Source organism: Leopardus geoffroyi, chromosome D4, assembly GCF_018350155.1.
Source record: "Leopardus geoffroyi isolate Oge1 chromosome D4, O.geoffroyi_Oge1_pat1.0, whole genome shotgun sequence".
NCBI lineage: Eukaryota > Metazoa > Chordata > Mammalia > Carnivora > Felidae > Leopardus > Leopardus geoffroyi.
In genome coordinates, this window is record NC_059342.1 from 26,816,500 (window position 1) to 26,833,382 (window position 16,883).

At 39.8% G+C, this 16,883-nt stretch overlaps 1 protein-coding gene across 5 annotated transcripts in view; it reads left to right on the forward strand.

The window, feature by feature from the left end:
• The first annotated feature begins 7,282 nt into the window (after nucleotides 1-7,282).
• NAA35 (N-alpha-acetyltransferase 35, NatC auxiliary subunit) overlaps nucleotides 7,283-16,883 on the forward strand; it is a 96,843-nt gene continuing 87,242 nt past the window's right edge. Inside the window, exons 1-2 of one of the 5 annotated variants that reach the window (XM_045469004.1) lie at nucleotides 7,283-7,401; nucleotides 8,260-8,388. In XM_045469004.1, coding sequence (XP_045324960.1) covers nucleotides 8,265-8,388 — 124 coding nt within the window. In that variant the 5' untranslated portion in view covers nucleotides 7,283-7,401; nucleotides 8,260-8,264. Of the gene's footprint in view, nucleotides 7,534-7,749; nucleotides 7,847-8,259; nucleotides 8,389-16,883 lie in introns of those variants that run through there. The other 4 variants (XM_045469005.1, XM_045469009.1, XM_045469007.1 and 1 more) reach the window with 4 other exon arrangements.

Below are 16,883 nucleotides of genomic sequence, written 5' to 3' on the forward strand. Positions count from 1 at the left end.
AAAGAGACCAAAATACTAATAGTAATTGTGTTGGCATAGAATTTCTTTTTCCTGCTTTTCTTTCTTCTGAATTACCTCTAATTAGGTTTTTAAATAATAAAACACCAGAATAACTTACCTTCCTAAGTTGTAATTTCTGTGAGAGCAAGGATCTTTTTTTTTTTTTTTTTTAATTTTTTTTTTCAATGTTTATTTATTTTGGGGACAGAGAGAGACAGAGCATGAACGGGGGAGGGGCAGAGAGAGAGGGAGACACAGAATCGGAAACAGGCTCCAGGCTCTGGGCCATCAGCCCAGAGCCTGACGCGGGGCTCGAACTCCCGGACCGCGAGATCGTGACCTGGCTGAAGTCGGACGCTTAACCGACTGCGCCACCCAGGCGCCCCGAGAGCAAGGATCTTATTGGTCTTGCATCCTGCGACGTCACCACTGCACAGAAGAGTACTCGACACAGAAGAGGCGCTTAGTAGGTATTTGTTGAGTTATGGAAGTAATCAGTAAAAGTTTCAGAACCGAAAAGTGGAGTTTGGAATGCAGGACTTGATAACAAAGTAATTTTTTCTTTATATTTTTCTTATGTGGAATAAAGAGAGGCCATGACCACGTGAAGATTCAAGGAAACCTGTAGTTCTTACATGTCTATGTTATGTGGAAAGATTCCACAATGCGGATGCACACTGCCATTAGCAGGAAAAAATTTATGCAGAAATGAAAGTTCTGTACAAAAAAAACTAAGAAAGTCGTTTCATGTCTTGCCCATCTACTTTAATTTCCAGAAAAGATGAGCAAATAATGAAAGAATAGTGTTCCAAACACCTTGCAGATCTCTCTTACGTTGTTTGTTTCATTGCAATATGTGTGTGTGTGGAAGGATGGAACTCATAGCTTAGCCTCTCCTAGAACCTGCAAGTTATGTTGCTTCAGATTCTTTTTTATAACTCTAGATTTTTCAACACTCATGTGCTGGCATTATATTATAACATGAACTCTATATTTCATATATTGGTATATCTGCAGAAATCCCAGTTCTTGACTGTCTCCAAAGAGAAAAAGGCTAGAACAATACTGGAAATGTTATGAATCATAGTTTGTACCAGATGAACTTTTTTCCCCCCTACACACTTGCCAGTATATTTTATCTGGATTATTTTCAAATTATTTTGGTAATCATTTTGTTAGGAAGTTTGTTAGAGTAGATTTCATTTTGCATTCTTTAGTTACTGCATTTGGCTTTGAATAAATCTTAGTCTTAACTTCACATTATATATTTTCACTTAATAATACCAATGAATGTTATTCTCCTTTGTTTATCCTCAAGCATATTTTAAGAATAACTGGTGCAGAAAGATGGAAATATACCATTCTATAAATAACAAAGTTTCCTTCATGATTTTCTACATTTGAGTTGCCCAAACTTTAACTTTGGCAGAGTTCTCCAAGGACTCCAGATCCTAAGAGACTGTGCAGATTAAAGTAGCATTTCATATTTTCTGAAAGATAAACATGATCATTTGTAGCTTTTTAAGTCCTGCTCAAGGGCGCCTGGGTGGCTTAGTCTGTTAAATGTCTCTTAACAGCAGCTCAGGTCATGATCTCAGTCATGGGATGGAGCCCTGTGTCGGGCTCTGTGCTGAGAATGAAGCCTGCTTGGGATTGTCTCTCTCCCTCTCTCTCTGCCCCTACCCTACTTGCGCTCACTAGCTCGCTCTGTCTTTCAAAATAAAACATTAAAAAAAATTTTTTTCTTAAATAAAAAAATAAAAATCATGTGTGAAGATAAAGAGAAATTTACAAGATCATGTCTCATGTAAGTGTCTATATTTTGGTTCAATTTACTTAGAATAAAAGTGGTTTTACATTTTATCTCAGGGCTGATAATCATAAGAGGTTTCCTATAAACCTTCAAGCACCTGAAAGCTGTTCTTTAGGCAACTGAAATTATTGTTTTCAACTACACTGTGTACTTGTAAAGTACAGAATCTGAAGCATGAGTGCCTTAATAGTTTTATAAACTCAAGTCACTGAAATGGAATTTTGAAGAGACGGGAATATAAAATAAAGATCCTTTTCCTCAAAGATGTTTAAAAATGGAGTAAGCAGCCATGAATCTGAGTGTGACAAAGTACTAGAATTTTACTTTCAGTATGAAATAGCCTTCTAGACAATATAGATAGACAAGTGGTACTGAATAACCAAAATATCAGAAAAGTAGGGGAAATTTACATTATGTAATTTTATAATCCACTGAAATCAAGAGTTGGATGCTTAACGGACTGAGCCACCCAGGCGCCTCAAAACAGAATTTTTTTGGTGAAAAAATTGACCAGTTCAAGAAATCTGATATCTGAAGAATATTTCTAGAAGTTGAGGACAGAGGGAAAAGGGAAGGACATAATAAAACACTAAGGTAACTCGCTAGACCTGAAAGATGTGTATTTTTACATTCAAAGGGTTCATTTAATGCCCAGAAAAATACATGAAAATAAGAGTTATGCCTTAGTAAGTCATTATGAAATTTTAGTACATTAATAAGATAGGAATAAATTAGAAAAAATACAAAAAAGACAAAATTAAAAAACTGGTTTTTGAAAAAAAGGGATAAATTGTATGAGTTAAACTTCTTACAAGCACAATAAGGAAAAAATTGACAAGATCAGATATCACAGAGGAGAAATGACCACATCTATAAGTGGGATTTAAAGGATTCCTGAGTGGGAAAATACTTGTGTGTCTGAGGGTTCTACAATAATGATATTCAGAATCAATCTTGAAGTTAAAAAAATAGAATACAAAACAATATGTACAGTGAGAACCCACTTTTAATAGACAAAATAAAAACCTATATATGCATGGACACAATGAATAAATAGTATGAACAAAGGTTTTCTCTTACCTGGGATTATGGGTGATTTTTATGTTTCAGCTTACATGCATGAATAGCTTTTTAGTTTTATTAAAAAAAATTTTTTTTTAATGTTTATTTTTGAGAGACAGAGAGAGAGAGAGAGAGAACATGAGTGAGGGAGGGGCAGAGAGAAAAGGAGACACAGAATCTGTAGCAGGCTCCAAGCTCCGAGCTGTTAGCACAGAGCCTGATGTGGGGTTTGAACCCATGAACCGTGAGGTCATTATCTAAGCCAAAGTCAGACGCTCAACCTACTAAGCTACCCAGGTGTCCCAAACTTTTTAGTTTTATAATGAGAAATCTACCTAGTGGTCACTGCAGGACATTTTTAATAAACATTAAAAAAAATTTAGGTCACTGAACAGTAAGTGTTTAGTGTAACATTTAAGGGAAGACATTTTTAAATTCCCAGTTTGCAGTGTCCACACCAACATGTTTTATTTCACAGCAACTTACTTGCAGTGTTTTATGTTATTTAAATGGCTAGGTGCCAGAAGGTGGGGGAGAAATGGTAAAGTATCCCCTGAACCGAGGAGGCACTTTGAGACAGGAAAACGAAGCAGGCAACTCCATTCAGTTTACACGAGTTTTAATTCAGTGTAACTTCCTACCCGGGAGTATCGGGTGGAGGTTGATCCATGGCAGCTGCTTCATTATTCTCCAAAAAGGGCAGACCTTAGTCCACAGATTTTATAGAGGGAGGGGGCACACAGAATGGCTGTGTAGTGAGATCAAAGTGTTCACATGTGCCTGACAGGTAACCCTTAATTAGACCTTGTGGCATCTCCTGTGCACCAGGAAGGCAAAAGACTGTTATCTCTAACAGAGTCATGGGAAGCCAAAGCAGTCCTCCCCTCTACCTATCCTGACCTTGGCAGGCATTTCTAAGGTATGTGTATTAATCTCCAAGGGGCCTGGAAGCCCCAAGAGAGATGAACATGAACAAGATGGAGCATCAAAGATGGCGTCAGTATTGTCAGCACTCCTACACTGGGACTATAGTAACACAGCAGAGTAAAGAATATTCTTCAATGAGCTAAAGCCATTAGGGACAAACATGTGGTTCTTAATTTCTTTATTAAGGAAAAGTTTTATTATGGGAAAATTAACCAGACAAAAGTAGAGAGAATAATACTGTGAGTGGTTATATCCATCACCATCTTCCACAATTATCAACACATCTTATTTCCTCTCTCTGTTTATCCCCAACCCACAGGATGATTTTGAAGGAAATACCAGGCATCATATCTTTTCACTTATAAATATTTCAATATGGGTCTCTTAAAAAACAAAGGTTGTTTTTTTTTTAAAGATTACTACAATGTCTTTATACCATGTAAAAATATTAATTTCTGGATATCAAATATCCAGTCGCTGTTTAAGTTTGCTCAGTAGTTTCAAATTCTTCTCAGTGTATTTCAAGTAGGATCTAAAGTTTATCTAATTCATAAAGGTTTTTTTCCAGTATTTATTGGTGTCTGCTCTGCTCACTTCCCTTTTGACAGAAGTTTTAGAGTTTCAAGATCTAATGGATTAGTCAACTCATTAAGGGAATTCATAAAAAGTCTACATACGTAGTTAATCCTTTTGTTAAGTAAAAAATTCACATGATAAAGTTTGAAGGAACTGCTGAGAATCATTTATAAAAAGGAATTACGAAAAGATTTTTTACAATGAAAAGACTGTAATAAGTTATGTAAGTCTTATTACAGGGATAATTGAGGGGCACCCAGCTGGCTCAATCAGAGGAGTGCATGGGCTCTTGATCTGGGGGACGTAAGTTCGAGCCCCACATTAGGTTTAGAGATTACTTAAATAAATAAATTTGAAAAAAAAAGAAAAAAATGGAGGAATTGGGCTTCATGAAAATTAAAAAAAAAAACTTTAAAAAAGAAGGATAATTGACAGTTGACATCTCTCTCAGATTCAGTGAACCACTCTCCTGATTTTTCTCTTGCTTTGGTCTTTATTCTCAGAGCCCTTCCATAGGTTCTCTTCCTCTACCTGATCTCAAATGTTGGGCTTCCTCAGCACTCCATTTTGATCCTACAGTAAAACCTTGGTTTGTGAGCATAATTCATTCTGGAAACATGCTTGTAATCCAAAGCACTTGTATATCAAAGCGAATTTCCCCATAAGAGATAATGGAAACTCCAACGATTTGTTTCACAACCCAAAAATATTCATATAAAAATGATTACAATACTGTAATATAATACAAAATAATAAAGAAAATACTAAATAAAAAGAAAAATAAACAAATTAACCTGCACTTACCTTTGAAAACCTTCGTGGCTGGTGTGAGGGAGACAAGAGAGAGAGGAGGGTTATTATGTAGGAAGATTTTCACTGTGACTAACAGTATCACTGTTACCTACTGGCTCAATGGAATCTTCTTTTTGTGCAACGTTAACAAGGAACCTATCCAATGACACTTGCTTTTGCCTCCTTTTGAGGATTTCTCGGAAATGTGCCATTGCATTGATGATCACCCACAATCCCACAGCAAGAGAGAGAAGAACCATTGGCTCAGTTGTGATCATGTAATGTTCAGCTTCACGTACTACTTGTATTGCAAGACATTGCTTGTTTATCAAGTTAAAATTTATTAGAAATGTTTGCCCATCTTGCAGACCACTCACAGAACAAGTTACTCACAATCCAAGGTTTTGCTGTACTTTTCTCTTGACACCATCCTCTTATGGCATCTCAATAATACCCACGGTACTAAGTGACATCATTGTTGATAAATTTGACTAAAAAATACTTCCATGTAGCAAGTATAAAAGAACAACCAAAAGCAAAGTAAAAAGACATATGACACACTGGTTTAAAAAATTGCAACGTAAATCCTTACAGAGTTAATAGTGAGAGCTTCTTAAAAGTATAAAAAAAAATAACCAGTACTCTACAGGAAAAAAAAGGCTAGAGATAAAAACAAAAAGATATAAAATTCACTTAAAAAGACAAAGAGACTTTCTACCTCATTTGTGATAAGAAAATGCATATTAAAACTATGCTGAGATACCATTTTTATCATGTAGCCATATGGCAAAACTCTAAAAGTTTGACCATATACTGTGTTGATGAGGCCATGGGAAAATGAGTGGTCTTGCATGTTGCTGGTGGACATTGAAAAAGGAACAAACTTGGGGCACCTGGATAGCTCAGTTGGTTGAGTGTCCAACTCTTGATTTCAGCCCAGGTCATGGTCTCGTGGTCATGGGATTGAACCCCGTATCGAGCTCTGCACTGGGCATGGAGTCTGCTTAAGATTCTCTCTCTTTCACTCTGCTCCTCGCCCCTGCTCCTGCACTCACTCTGTCTATAAAATAAAAAATAAAATTTAAAATAATGTTAGAAAAAAAAGGAACAGGGGCGCCTGGGTGGCGCAGTCGGTTAAGCGTCTGACTTCAGCTCAGGTCATGATCTCGCGGTCTGTGAGTTCGAGCCCCGCGTCGGGCTCTGGGCTGATGGCTCAGAGCCTGAAGCCTGTTTCCAATTCTGTGTTTCCCTCTCTCTCTGCCCCTCCCCCGTTCATGCTCTGTCTCTCTCTGTCCCAAAAATAAATAAACGTTGAAAAAAATTAAAAAAAAAAAAAAAAGAAAAAAAAAGAAAATACCTGGGAGTGGAATTGCTAGATCAAATGGTAAGTGTATGATCAATTTTCTGGTAAAAGACAAACTGTTAAAAGTGATTGTACCATTTTGCTTTCTCATCGGCAACAGGAGAGGTCCAGTTGCTCCAAATCCTTGTCAACATTTGGTGTCGTCTTTTAAATTTTGGCCATTTTAATGAGAATAAAATTAGTGGTAAAGATGTGCTTCTTACTGGTGGAAGTCTACTTGCATAATCCCACTTTAAAACTGATCATTTTGTTAACTTTAAGAAAAACGTAAAATATTTACAAGTCTCAAAGAAAATGGCTTGACTCTAGATATTTCGTTTCTCTTTTCCCCCAAGAAACCTCCAGGCTCTCTAGGAAACATAAATCCTGTGTCAGGCAGCACTAGCTCGATGAAATTCACAGCCAGGCTCTTCCTGCGTGGCCACAACTGCTAAGGTCTACAAATATTGTCCTTGCTTTTTTCCCCCCTCTTAGGCGGTACCTTTCTAAAAATATCCCACGGAGCCCATCTGGGCCAGCTCTGAGACCACCCCCTCTGGCTCCACCCCTCATCGGGACCCGCCCACTGCCCGGGACTCGGCTTGAGGCAGAAGGAAGGTAGCTTCCGGTCTCGCGATTGGCTCTAATCCCGCGAGAAGAGAAGACGGCTGCCGTCGGCGGCGGTGGTGAGGGAGGGGGTGTGGCCGGGGTATGCGAAGTCCCCAGGAGTGAGGGAGAGGGGGCGGGGTCGCGCGCACCCGGCGTACGCATGCGCGCACGCGGCCGGTCGGGCAGGGCTGAGGGGAGGGGGCGGCGGCGGCAGAGGCGGCGTCGTTATTTCCGCGGTTTGGACGGTGCGTGGCGGCGCGGGCGGCCACGGGAGAAGTAGGTAGGGACCGCCAGCGCAGAGCCATTGAAACTCCCTCCCTCCGGTGTCCTAGAGTCGCAGCCCCCCCGTGCGTGTGGCAGACCCTGGGACGCCAGGTCACCCTGGGGCCCCGGCCCTCCCGCCGCGCTTCAGGTAGGAGCTGCAGGCTCCCCCGAGTCCGCTGCCCGCCGAGGCCCGGGCCTTGCCGGGTGTTGCCGGGGCGACGACCCGGCACCGGGCGTGCCCGCCCTCCCGCGCGTCGACAGCTCTGCCCTTGCTTCCGTGCCCTGTGGGGCCGGGGCCGGGCCGGGCTGACCCGGGTAGGGCGGACGTGGGGCGGGTCCCCGCCTCAGGTGCGCCGCCACCCTGCCCCGGGTGGGTTGGACCCCGCGAGGCGCTCCCGCACTCCATGCCCACCGTGCGAGGCTCTGCGGGGGTCCAGGTCGGCCCAGAGAGTTCCGGCCAGGTGAGGGACCACCCTGACTTGAGTAGTTGCCTCATGGGCTCCCGGGCTGCAGGAGGGGACTGTGAAGAGTGTCTTGGCCATTTGTGGCCAGTGTGGAAAGTTGAAAGCTCTGGAGTTGGTTCTGTTGGGGCCAGTGGTGGGGCGGCTTGTGATTTTTCTTCTTAGATAGTGGGAAGGCAAACTCTTAGAGCCCTGGTAGGTGCTGGACTATTAGTAAATGAACAGCGATAGTGTCCGTGTAAGATTTAGTTGCATTAAGGTATTTTTTTTTTTCCAGTACCTTCTTCAAACTCGGATGAGGTCTGGCAGTTTAGTAAGACTTCCATCGAGTACTTCAGCAAACACACAAGGATTGCAAAAATACCCTTGCCTTGAAAGCCACAATCTCTTTTACACCAGTGTTAATTTTATAGGCATTATGGTCATGAAAGCTTCTGTAGAAGATGATGATTCAGGATGGGAGCTCAGTATACCAGAAAAGATGGAAAAAAGCAATACAAGCTGGGTGGACATAACCCAAGATTTTGAAGAAGCTTGTCGAGGTGAGTTCGAATTTTTGGATTAGAAGCTCAAAATCTGGGAAAAGATAAAATACAATCTTGATTGTGATTTGTGGACTAACTCATTAAATGTAAGGAAATCAACAGGTAAGTGTGCTTTATCAAGTTTGTTAACCACACGTATTCATTCTCTACCTTCTGATTTTAACTTTCATTCAAAGCCAGTCGGTATTTGATATCGCATGAAATACAGATGTTGAAGCAATTTCTTCAGTTTGTCTAGCTTTAACAGAGTGGAGAGTACATGGCAGTAATTTCAAACTGTGGAAACATGAGTTGTGTGGAACTAAAGATGTTAGTATTGTATGTTTGAGGTTTGTAAATGATCGAATCACATCATTCCCTGTTTAAGAGCCTTCAGTGGCTTCCTGTTCTGTGTAGAATAAAATCCGTATTCTGTCCCCATGGCCTGTATGGTCTGGTGCCTGCCTACCACTGACTTCGTTTTTGTACCACTGCCCCACTAGCCTCATTATGTTAGTCACAAGGTCCTTTTTATGTCATTAAGTACACCAAGGCAGTTTCCTTTTGGACGTCTGTATATTTCCTTTTCTATGTTTTAAACTCCTTTGCTTCCAGGTCTTCACGTAGCCAGCTCCTTAAATGTTACCTCTCCAGTGAGGATTTCTCAAAACAACCGGTCTAAGCAGAGTTAGCCCCATTCTCTTCTGTACAACTCCACCTCAGTTGAATTACTTGTTTTATTTTTATCGTAATGCTTAACCGTCATTTTCAGTTATTTCTTGTTTATTGTCAACCTTCCCCACTGGAATGTAAGCTCTGTGAGTGCAGAGATCTTGATGTAGCCCTAGCACACAGAACATTTCCTGGTACATTGTAATAGTTTAATAAATGCATAGGCATAAATGATGAGAGAAATGAGCATTCTTGTTGTCTGAGAGGAAGGAGCCTTAGGGAGAGACTGAAAAGTGAAAGAAACAAATGGTAGAGTGAGAGCTTGAATTTGAAGAGGATGAGATCAAGAACATGGTAGGGAAATTAACTTTTGGGTATAGAATAAGGACATACTGAGACAGGAGGAACTGAGGTTAGGATTGGTGAAGAAACATATTTCTCAGGAGGAACTGAGGTTAGGATTGGTGAAGAAACATATTTCTAAGTGGATGGTGAGGAATGGTGGAGGGATGCACACCTGGACGGCTTCTGTTTCGTTACTGAATGAGTTAAGTTTCTCATGCTGGTGAGGAGGAGTGTTTAGTGCTCTTGAGAGGAAGAGTAGAGACTTGGAGCAGCTGAAGGTGGAAAGAGAGCCAGCTGAATATAAGCAAAATGATAAATCATGTGCCTGCCCATCCACTGTTTCGAGATACGTGTCCAGTTAAAGTAGGCGTAAGTGAGATAGTGGAAAGAACATTACACTGGGACTAATTGGGGGACTGCTCATATCTGTGTATCCAAGGGAGAGAGAAAGAAGTCTAAGTTACAGTGTAATTGTTGTACCTAGAGATCTTAAACTATTAAGTGGATCATACCCATCATTTTGCACTGATTATTTATTTATTTACATTTATGTATTTTTGAGAGAGAGAGGCAGAGCACAAGTGGGGGAGGGGGAGAGAGGAGACACAGAATCCAAAGCAGCCTCCAGGCTCCGAGCTGTCAGCACAGAGCCCGAGGCAGGGCTTGAACTCACAAACCATGAGATCATGACCCGAGCTGAAGTCGGATGCCCAACTGACTGAGCCATCCAGGTGCCCCTGCACTAATTTTTTAAATGATCTATATTAGAGGGCTGTCATTCTGAACCTAAATGGGAAAGGTTTTATGAAGTTCCTAAGGCATGAGTTGGGCTTTAAAGGAGTGGTCAAGTTTCTATAAGTGGATGGGGGGGAATTATTCTAGACAGATGAACTATTACAGCCAGAGTTTAGTGAGAGTTTGATGTTTGAGGAAGAGTAAATAATTTCATTGCTTCATGGAAGAAACCTTGAATAGGCAATATGGTTTAATACCTGTTTCAGTGGGGACTGAGAGGGGGTAGCATGTCATTTTGTCGCCAATCTCAAACCATTCTGTTAAATCTTCTATAATTAGCTGTTGCTTTGTCTCAGGAGACACAGGTGTGAGGCATTCTTGAAACTAAAAAGTTAATGTAGATTTAGGGCTTAAAGGCTGTTGGCAGTTCTTGAGCCTGTGGTATTAATAATTTGTTTTCTCTTCCTGAAATAATCAGATTCATGATGTCAATTTATTTTTGTATTTATTTAATGTTTATTTTTGAGAGAAAGAGAGCTCACGTGAGCATGTGCATGTGGGGGAGGGGCAGAGAGAGGGGAGAGAGAATCAGAAGCAGGCTCAAGGCTCCAAGCTGTCAGCACAGAGCCCGACGTGGGGCTCAAATCCATGAGTTTTGAGATTATGACCTGAGTTGAAGTTGGATGCTCAACCGACTGAGCCACCCAGGCGCCCCTCAGTTTATTTTTTAATAGAGTGTGTTGGGGGAGAGAAGCAGGGGAGAGGGAGAGAGAGAATCTCAAGTAGACTCCACACTTAGTGCCCAGCCTGAGGGGGCTCGATCCCACAACCCCAGGATCAAAAGCGGGACACTCATCTGACTGAGCCAGCCAGGCACCCCCATGGCATCAATTTAGTTTAGACTTCTGTTCTAGCAACTTTCAGAAGACCAAATTTAAAACAAATGTTCTTAATACCTTTTAACTGTTGTAGTGGTCTCTTCAGGAACACTGTGATGGCATTTGGCTAAACTATGGTGATTTATTTATTTATTTTGGTACTGAGAAAACAATCTGCATAGTGATCACAGTGTTCTTCATGCACATTTCTACTTGTTCTTTTAGTGGCTCGTCAAACTCCTCTGGATCAAATTGTAACTTTCATCACTTCCTTTATCTCCTGTTAGGCAGAGGGCACATATTCCCTTGACATTTCCTGTATCTGACATTGAGGCCCTTGGCTTTTTTTCCCCTGAAATTATTTTGAATATATGGTGCCATTATTGTTACTTTGCCTGATATATAATATATTCATCTAAATAACACCTCTGAGCTTTGCTTCTCCAGGAAACTTTGCCGAATTCAAACCATCTCTGCTTCCTATAAAAAGCTTTTGATCTTCGTATTTCATTTGGTTGTCTAAAGTTAGGTACTTTCTGAATATAAACAAACCCTCAATTTAGAAATTTCACTTAAACACAGAAGATCATAAAACGTACGTTGCTCCTTCTACCTACCAGATTCCCTTCTTCCACACACTCTGTGGATAGCCAACAGCCTCTCCTAGGATGATGATACCTTCAGGTGTCTAGAACCCAGAGGTAATCCAAGGTTCGTTATCATTATTTCATTCTTTTTGAGCTTTAGTCTAGAAAGACATGGGCCCTTCCTGTCATCCCATCTTCTTATGTCTTTGATGGCTTCACTCATTCGTCATTAGTCTGTCTTTCTCAGAGGCCCTGTTGTTTAAGGCCTCTTTTCCCGTCCACTTTCTTCAACTCTTGCCCATTACTTTTCTTCAGAAGACTCCTTTTATTGATTTCCCTGTTTCAAAACCTAGGATTCTTAAGCTTCTTTCTCTTCTTTTCTATATTGTCTTCTCTCATTTAGAACACTTGTAGGTGCCTAATATATATTTGTTTTAAGAATGAATGAATATATTAAGGCCGTGTTTCTTCAAATCGGAGTATCTGGATCTTCTACTTCAGAAGTTTTAGAACCCCTGCATTACATTAAATGGTATCATTTTGGGTGATTGCCTGAAACTAGCTTCATTATGAACATAAGATTGAGCACTGAAATTGTAGCAATACTTGATTATAAACCTTATTATCCAGTTGGTTTGCAGTATGCTTCTGTAATCTTTTTAAAAAAAATTATCGAACTGATTATATAGCATTTAACAATTATCATAGAAAAAATATAGACTCCTCCCTTGCTGAATTCATAAACCCCAATTTGAGAATCATTGTTCTAGGAATTTGCTGTTTGTTAGCACTTTATTCAAAGATAAAAAAAAAAAGAAAAGATGGATGGAAATTGTCTTGGTGAAAGATCTGGGCACCCTGTAAAATACTTTTTTTTCTTTAAGTGATTTTGATTTTGGAAATGAAAATTATGTTTTCCTTGTTCCATCCTATCAAGAGTGTTTTCAGTCGTAAGGCATGGGGACTGGGCAGCGCTGGTAATTGTGGGTCACTTGAGATCAGCAGTTCTCCACCAGGGATGATTTTGCCCCTCAAGGAACACTTGCCAGTGTCTTGCAATGTTTTTGGTTGTCACAGTGTGGGGGTGGACTGTTACTGGTGTCTAGCGGGTACACAGCAAAGATGCTGCACAGGGTAGCCCCCACAAAGAAGTAATTATTCTGCACAAAATGTCAATAGTACTGCATAGTTCACTCTCTTTAGATAACTTTCAAGAATGTTCAACTATCATTTACCCTTTCTGACCCTGGATTCTTCAGGAAAGGAACATATGGTTACTGGATGTCTTAACACCTCTAACAACTAGCATTAACATAGAGCAAGCAGTGGGAAGAGAGTGGGACCGTTGATACATTTTGAGGGCTCTTCTGCATTATTGAATGCATCTATCAGATTTCTTCTTAATCAGGTGGGTATTGTATATCCTCCTTTATGTTGGGAGGTTTGGTTAACAGAAGAGGTGTCCTCAGAACTCACCACTTTCCCTCTTTGAGGTGGTTATTCCAGTATTCATAATTATAGATAGCATGCTTCTATTGTTATTTCTTGATTCCTCGCACTCCCAATTTGAAATCACGTATGTACCTCTACCCATATAGTTATAGCTACACTATGGATAAGCAAATATTACCTATTGTGGAGTCAAAGAGTAAAGCTGTTATTTTTCCTTCCCGCACAGTTTTGTTATACACAAAAAACTCTTATTCAGAATCTTTGTAGTTATCATTAGTTCTACCTTAGATTGTTCATTTGTCTTAAGCTCCTTACGACATTCAGATACCTCAGACATCGTATTGTTTTTCATCTCTTTGAAGAAATTTCTCCTCGAGCCTCTTACTGCTCCAGTCTGAAGCTTTGTACATAGTGTGATCCTGAGATCATCAGCCTGGGGTTTCTTACTTTAATATAGATTAGACATCTTTTTTTTTTTTTTTTTTTAATTTTTTTTTACATTTATTTTTGAGAGACAGAGTAAGACAAAGTGAGAGTGAGGGAGGGGCAGAGAGAGAGGGAGACACAGGATCAGAAGCAGGCTCCAGGCTCTGAGCTGTCAGCACAGAGCCCTACGTGGGGCTCGAACCCATAGACCGTGAGATCATGACCTGAGCTGAAGTCGGACGCTCAACCGACTGAGCCACCCAGGCACCCCTAGATTAGACATCTTTTTTCTCCTCTTGAGTAAAATGCATGGGCGATACAATTTTTTGAGGCTCTGGGTGTCTGAAAATATTTTTATTTTATCCTCCCACTTTATTGATAACATAGTGTGTCTGGATACCTTTAAGAATTTTGAGGGCATGACCCATTGATGTTTTTGCTCTGATTTTGCTATTAAGTAGTTTGATGACATTCTGATAACTGAGCTTTCCTATGTAACCTTTTAGAGTCTTCTGTTTGACCTCTTATACAGACCTCTCATAGTGGCTTGCCTGGTTGATGACTCTGGGGTCTTCTTACCTTGTCTGATCCTTCAGTTCTAAGAAACTTTCTTTAATTACTCTATTTCCTCTTTCTTTCTTTCTTTCTTTCTTTCTTTCTTTCTTTCTTTCTTTCTTTCTTTTCTTTTCTTTTCTTTTCTTTTCTTTCTTTTCTTTTCTTTTCTTTCTTTTCTTTCTTTTCTTTCTTTTCTTTCTTTTCTTTCTTTCTTTCTTATTGTTTTGTATTCTCCTTACAAAAGGATACTGTTTTTTGGATACTGAACCTTTCTTTGGGAGGTGCTTAGATCGTGAGAGTGGAGCCCACATGAATGGGTGTAGTCCCCTCTGATATTTGAGGTTACCATAGAAAGATGGCTATCTAGCAAGTAGACCCTCACCAGATATTTGCTGGTGCCTTTATCTTGGACTTCCCAGCCTCTAGAACTGTGAGAAATCAATGTTTGTTGTTTATAGCTGTCCAGTTTATGGTATTTTTTGTTGCACTAGCCCGAATGGACTAAGACTCGCATCTTCCAAACCTACTGATTTTTTCTTTTCCACTGTAATGTTTTTAAGACTTCTTTTCTCAGAACAATTCCCCCCTCCCCTTTTTTTAAGTAAAATGTCCTGGTTTTGTTTCAGGGTTGCACCGTTTTATCTCTCTAAGGATAATAGTTCTTTTGAATTTTCCTCTACATAGTGTCTTTCTGCCAACTTGCCTTTTTGTTTTTCAAGTTTGTTTCCTTTATATCTTTCATATTTGAGGATTACTTCAGATACCTAAGATTTCTTTGTTGTCTGAGGGTGGGAGACCAAAAGCCAGTGGGAAGCTCTGAATTTTTGAGTGGGACTTACTGATGTGGACTTGACTGGTGCTGGTGCTCTGACTTGACTGCCTGTGATTTAACAGATAAGTGAGGGAAGAGATCTGGGGTTTTCACATACTCACTTAATGCCCCCTCTTTCCAGTGTTCTACCCTGGCCTTCAGGTAACCTTATGTCCCTGGGGACGTTTTCCCCCTCTTCACAGAAAGTCTTCAGTGTTACGTGTGGGGAAGGGAGGGCAGTTGTCCTGCTCTGTACATTAGGACAGGGCTCTGCGCTGTCTGCTCAGTTCCATGTTTTAGCCTCCCTTTATCTGTACTTTTAGAGGCAAATGGTAAGCCATGTTTTGGGCTTTCTTCACTCCTGCTTTTTAGGATTCGGTTTTCTTGAGTTTGCTAAGAAACTACTTGTCTTTTTGTTTCCAAGTTGTACTATTACACTATTTCTGTACCTGTTTCTCTTCTTTGGAGTGTATACCTTTCTTAAAACACAAACACACACATACATACTTCCTTTGGTTGTTTTAATGAAATTTCTGGAGGGAATTAAAGGTAGTTGCCTGTGTTCAATTGGCCACCCTTACCCAGTGGTAAACCTCCGTCATTTTGTTTAAATATTACTATTACAGTGGTATTGGATTTCGGTTATATCATAGATTCAGTAGGGTATTCATAAGGATCCTAGCTGGGAACTTAACCATCATTTACAACGTTATGGGTAGAAATTTTATCAAAGATCTATAACGTCAGTTTACACATGATCTCATTTACAAGATGATAACGTATATGTATTTGCGTTGTCACATAGGTGCATGTTTTTCTTTTGCAAGATAACGTTTCATCCAATTGAGCATATGCTTCAACTGCTGCATACCCAAACTCCACCATGAGTTATGATTCATTGTTCATTTCCAAGGCAAAATGAATGATGTCCTCAGTAAAATGTTAGGAAATTCTGTGACCCACAAAGTTGAGTTAAATTTTCTCTCACAGCAGATCCATTCATACTTTATATGAGAGTGAGGATAAAAGAAAAAGACGATTGTCAAGGTAGTCAAAAAATTTGAATCATCAATTTTTCCTCATATCTAATTTTTTCCTTTGCTTGGAGTGGTTTAAGCTATGTACTACTGTACCTATTTAAGGCTTTAACTTAAAAGTAGAAGTAACTACTTTTTAATCATTGTGTTAACTTAGTTCAGTGGTTTGGTGCATCTGTAATCCCTAGGATCATCAAGAACATTTCCCACAGCATGCAAGATCAAAACAATTTCTGTAGTAGTACTAAGATGTTAACTTGCCTTTTTGACTCTCATTCTCTTATTAGTAGTCCAGAGACTACATGATATGTTATGATGTCATTGCTCTGACTGCTAATGATAAATGTAAAACATTATCCTTCTCGCTAAGTCTTTTCAGAACTGCTGCATAGTTGGATAAGACCCAGACTACTCAGGTCTGTAGTGCTGTAGAAGATCATGATTCCGTGTCCAGGTGTTGATCATGCAGTAAAAGTGCTTGCACTCTGCTTAGTTGAGCAAATTTTCAAGCTTCCTGCCTATAGTTTACTGTGATCTGATTCCTGGTGTTCTAAGGGACCATACTGAGAGTCAGCTAGTTCAGCAGTTCATTTTACAGATAAGGAAACCAAGGCACAGAGTGACTTGGTTCAAGGTCTGTGGAGTGTTTTTCTTTTTAAGTTTGGTGAAGCTATTTGGTACCCTAAATCTACCATAAGTATTCGATAAATTATTACAGCAGTTCTCAAATTTTTTGATTTTGGGACCCCATTATACTTTTAAAAATTATACCTTTACACTCAAAAATTGTGTGTTTCCATATGGATATGGATATAGATGTTCATTAAAACTTAAAACAAATTTTAAAAATACCTCCCAATTGATTTAAAAGCAATTATAAACCCATTCCATGTTAATATGTCTTTTGATGAAAAATAAATTATTTTTCAAAAGAGAATAACTTCCAAGACTAGAGTTGTTTTATATTTTTGAAAATCTCTTTAATGTCAGCATAATAGAGGGCATCTGAATTGCT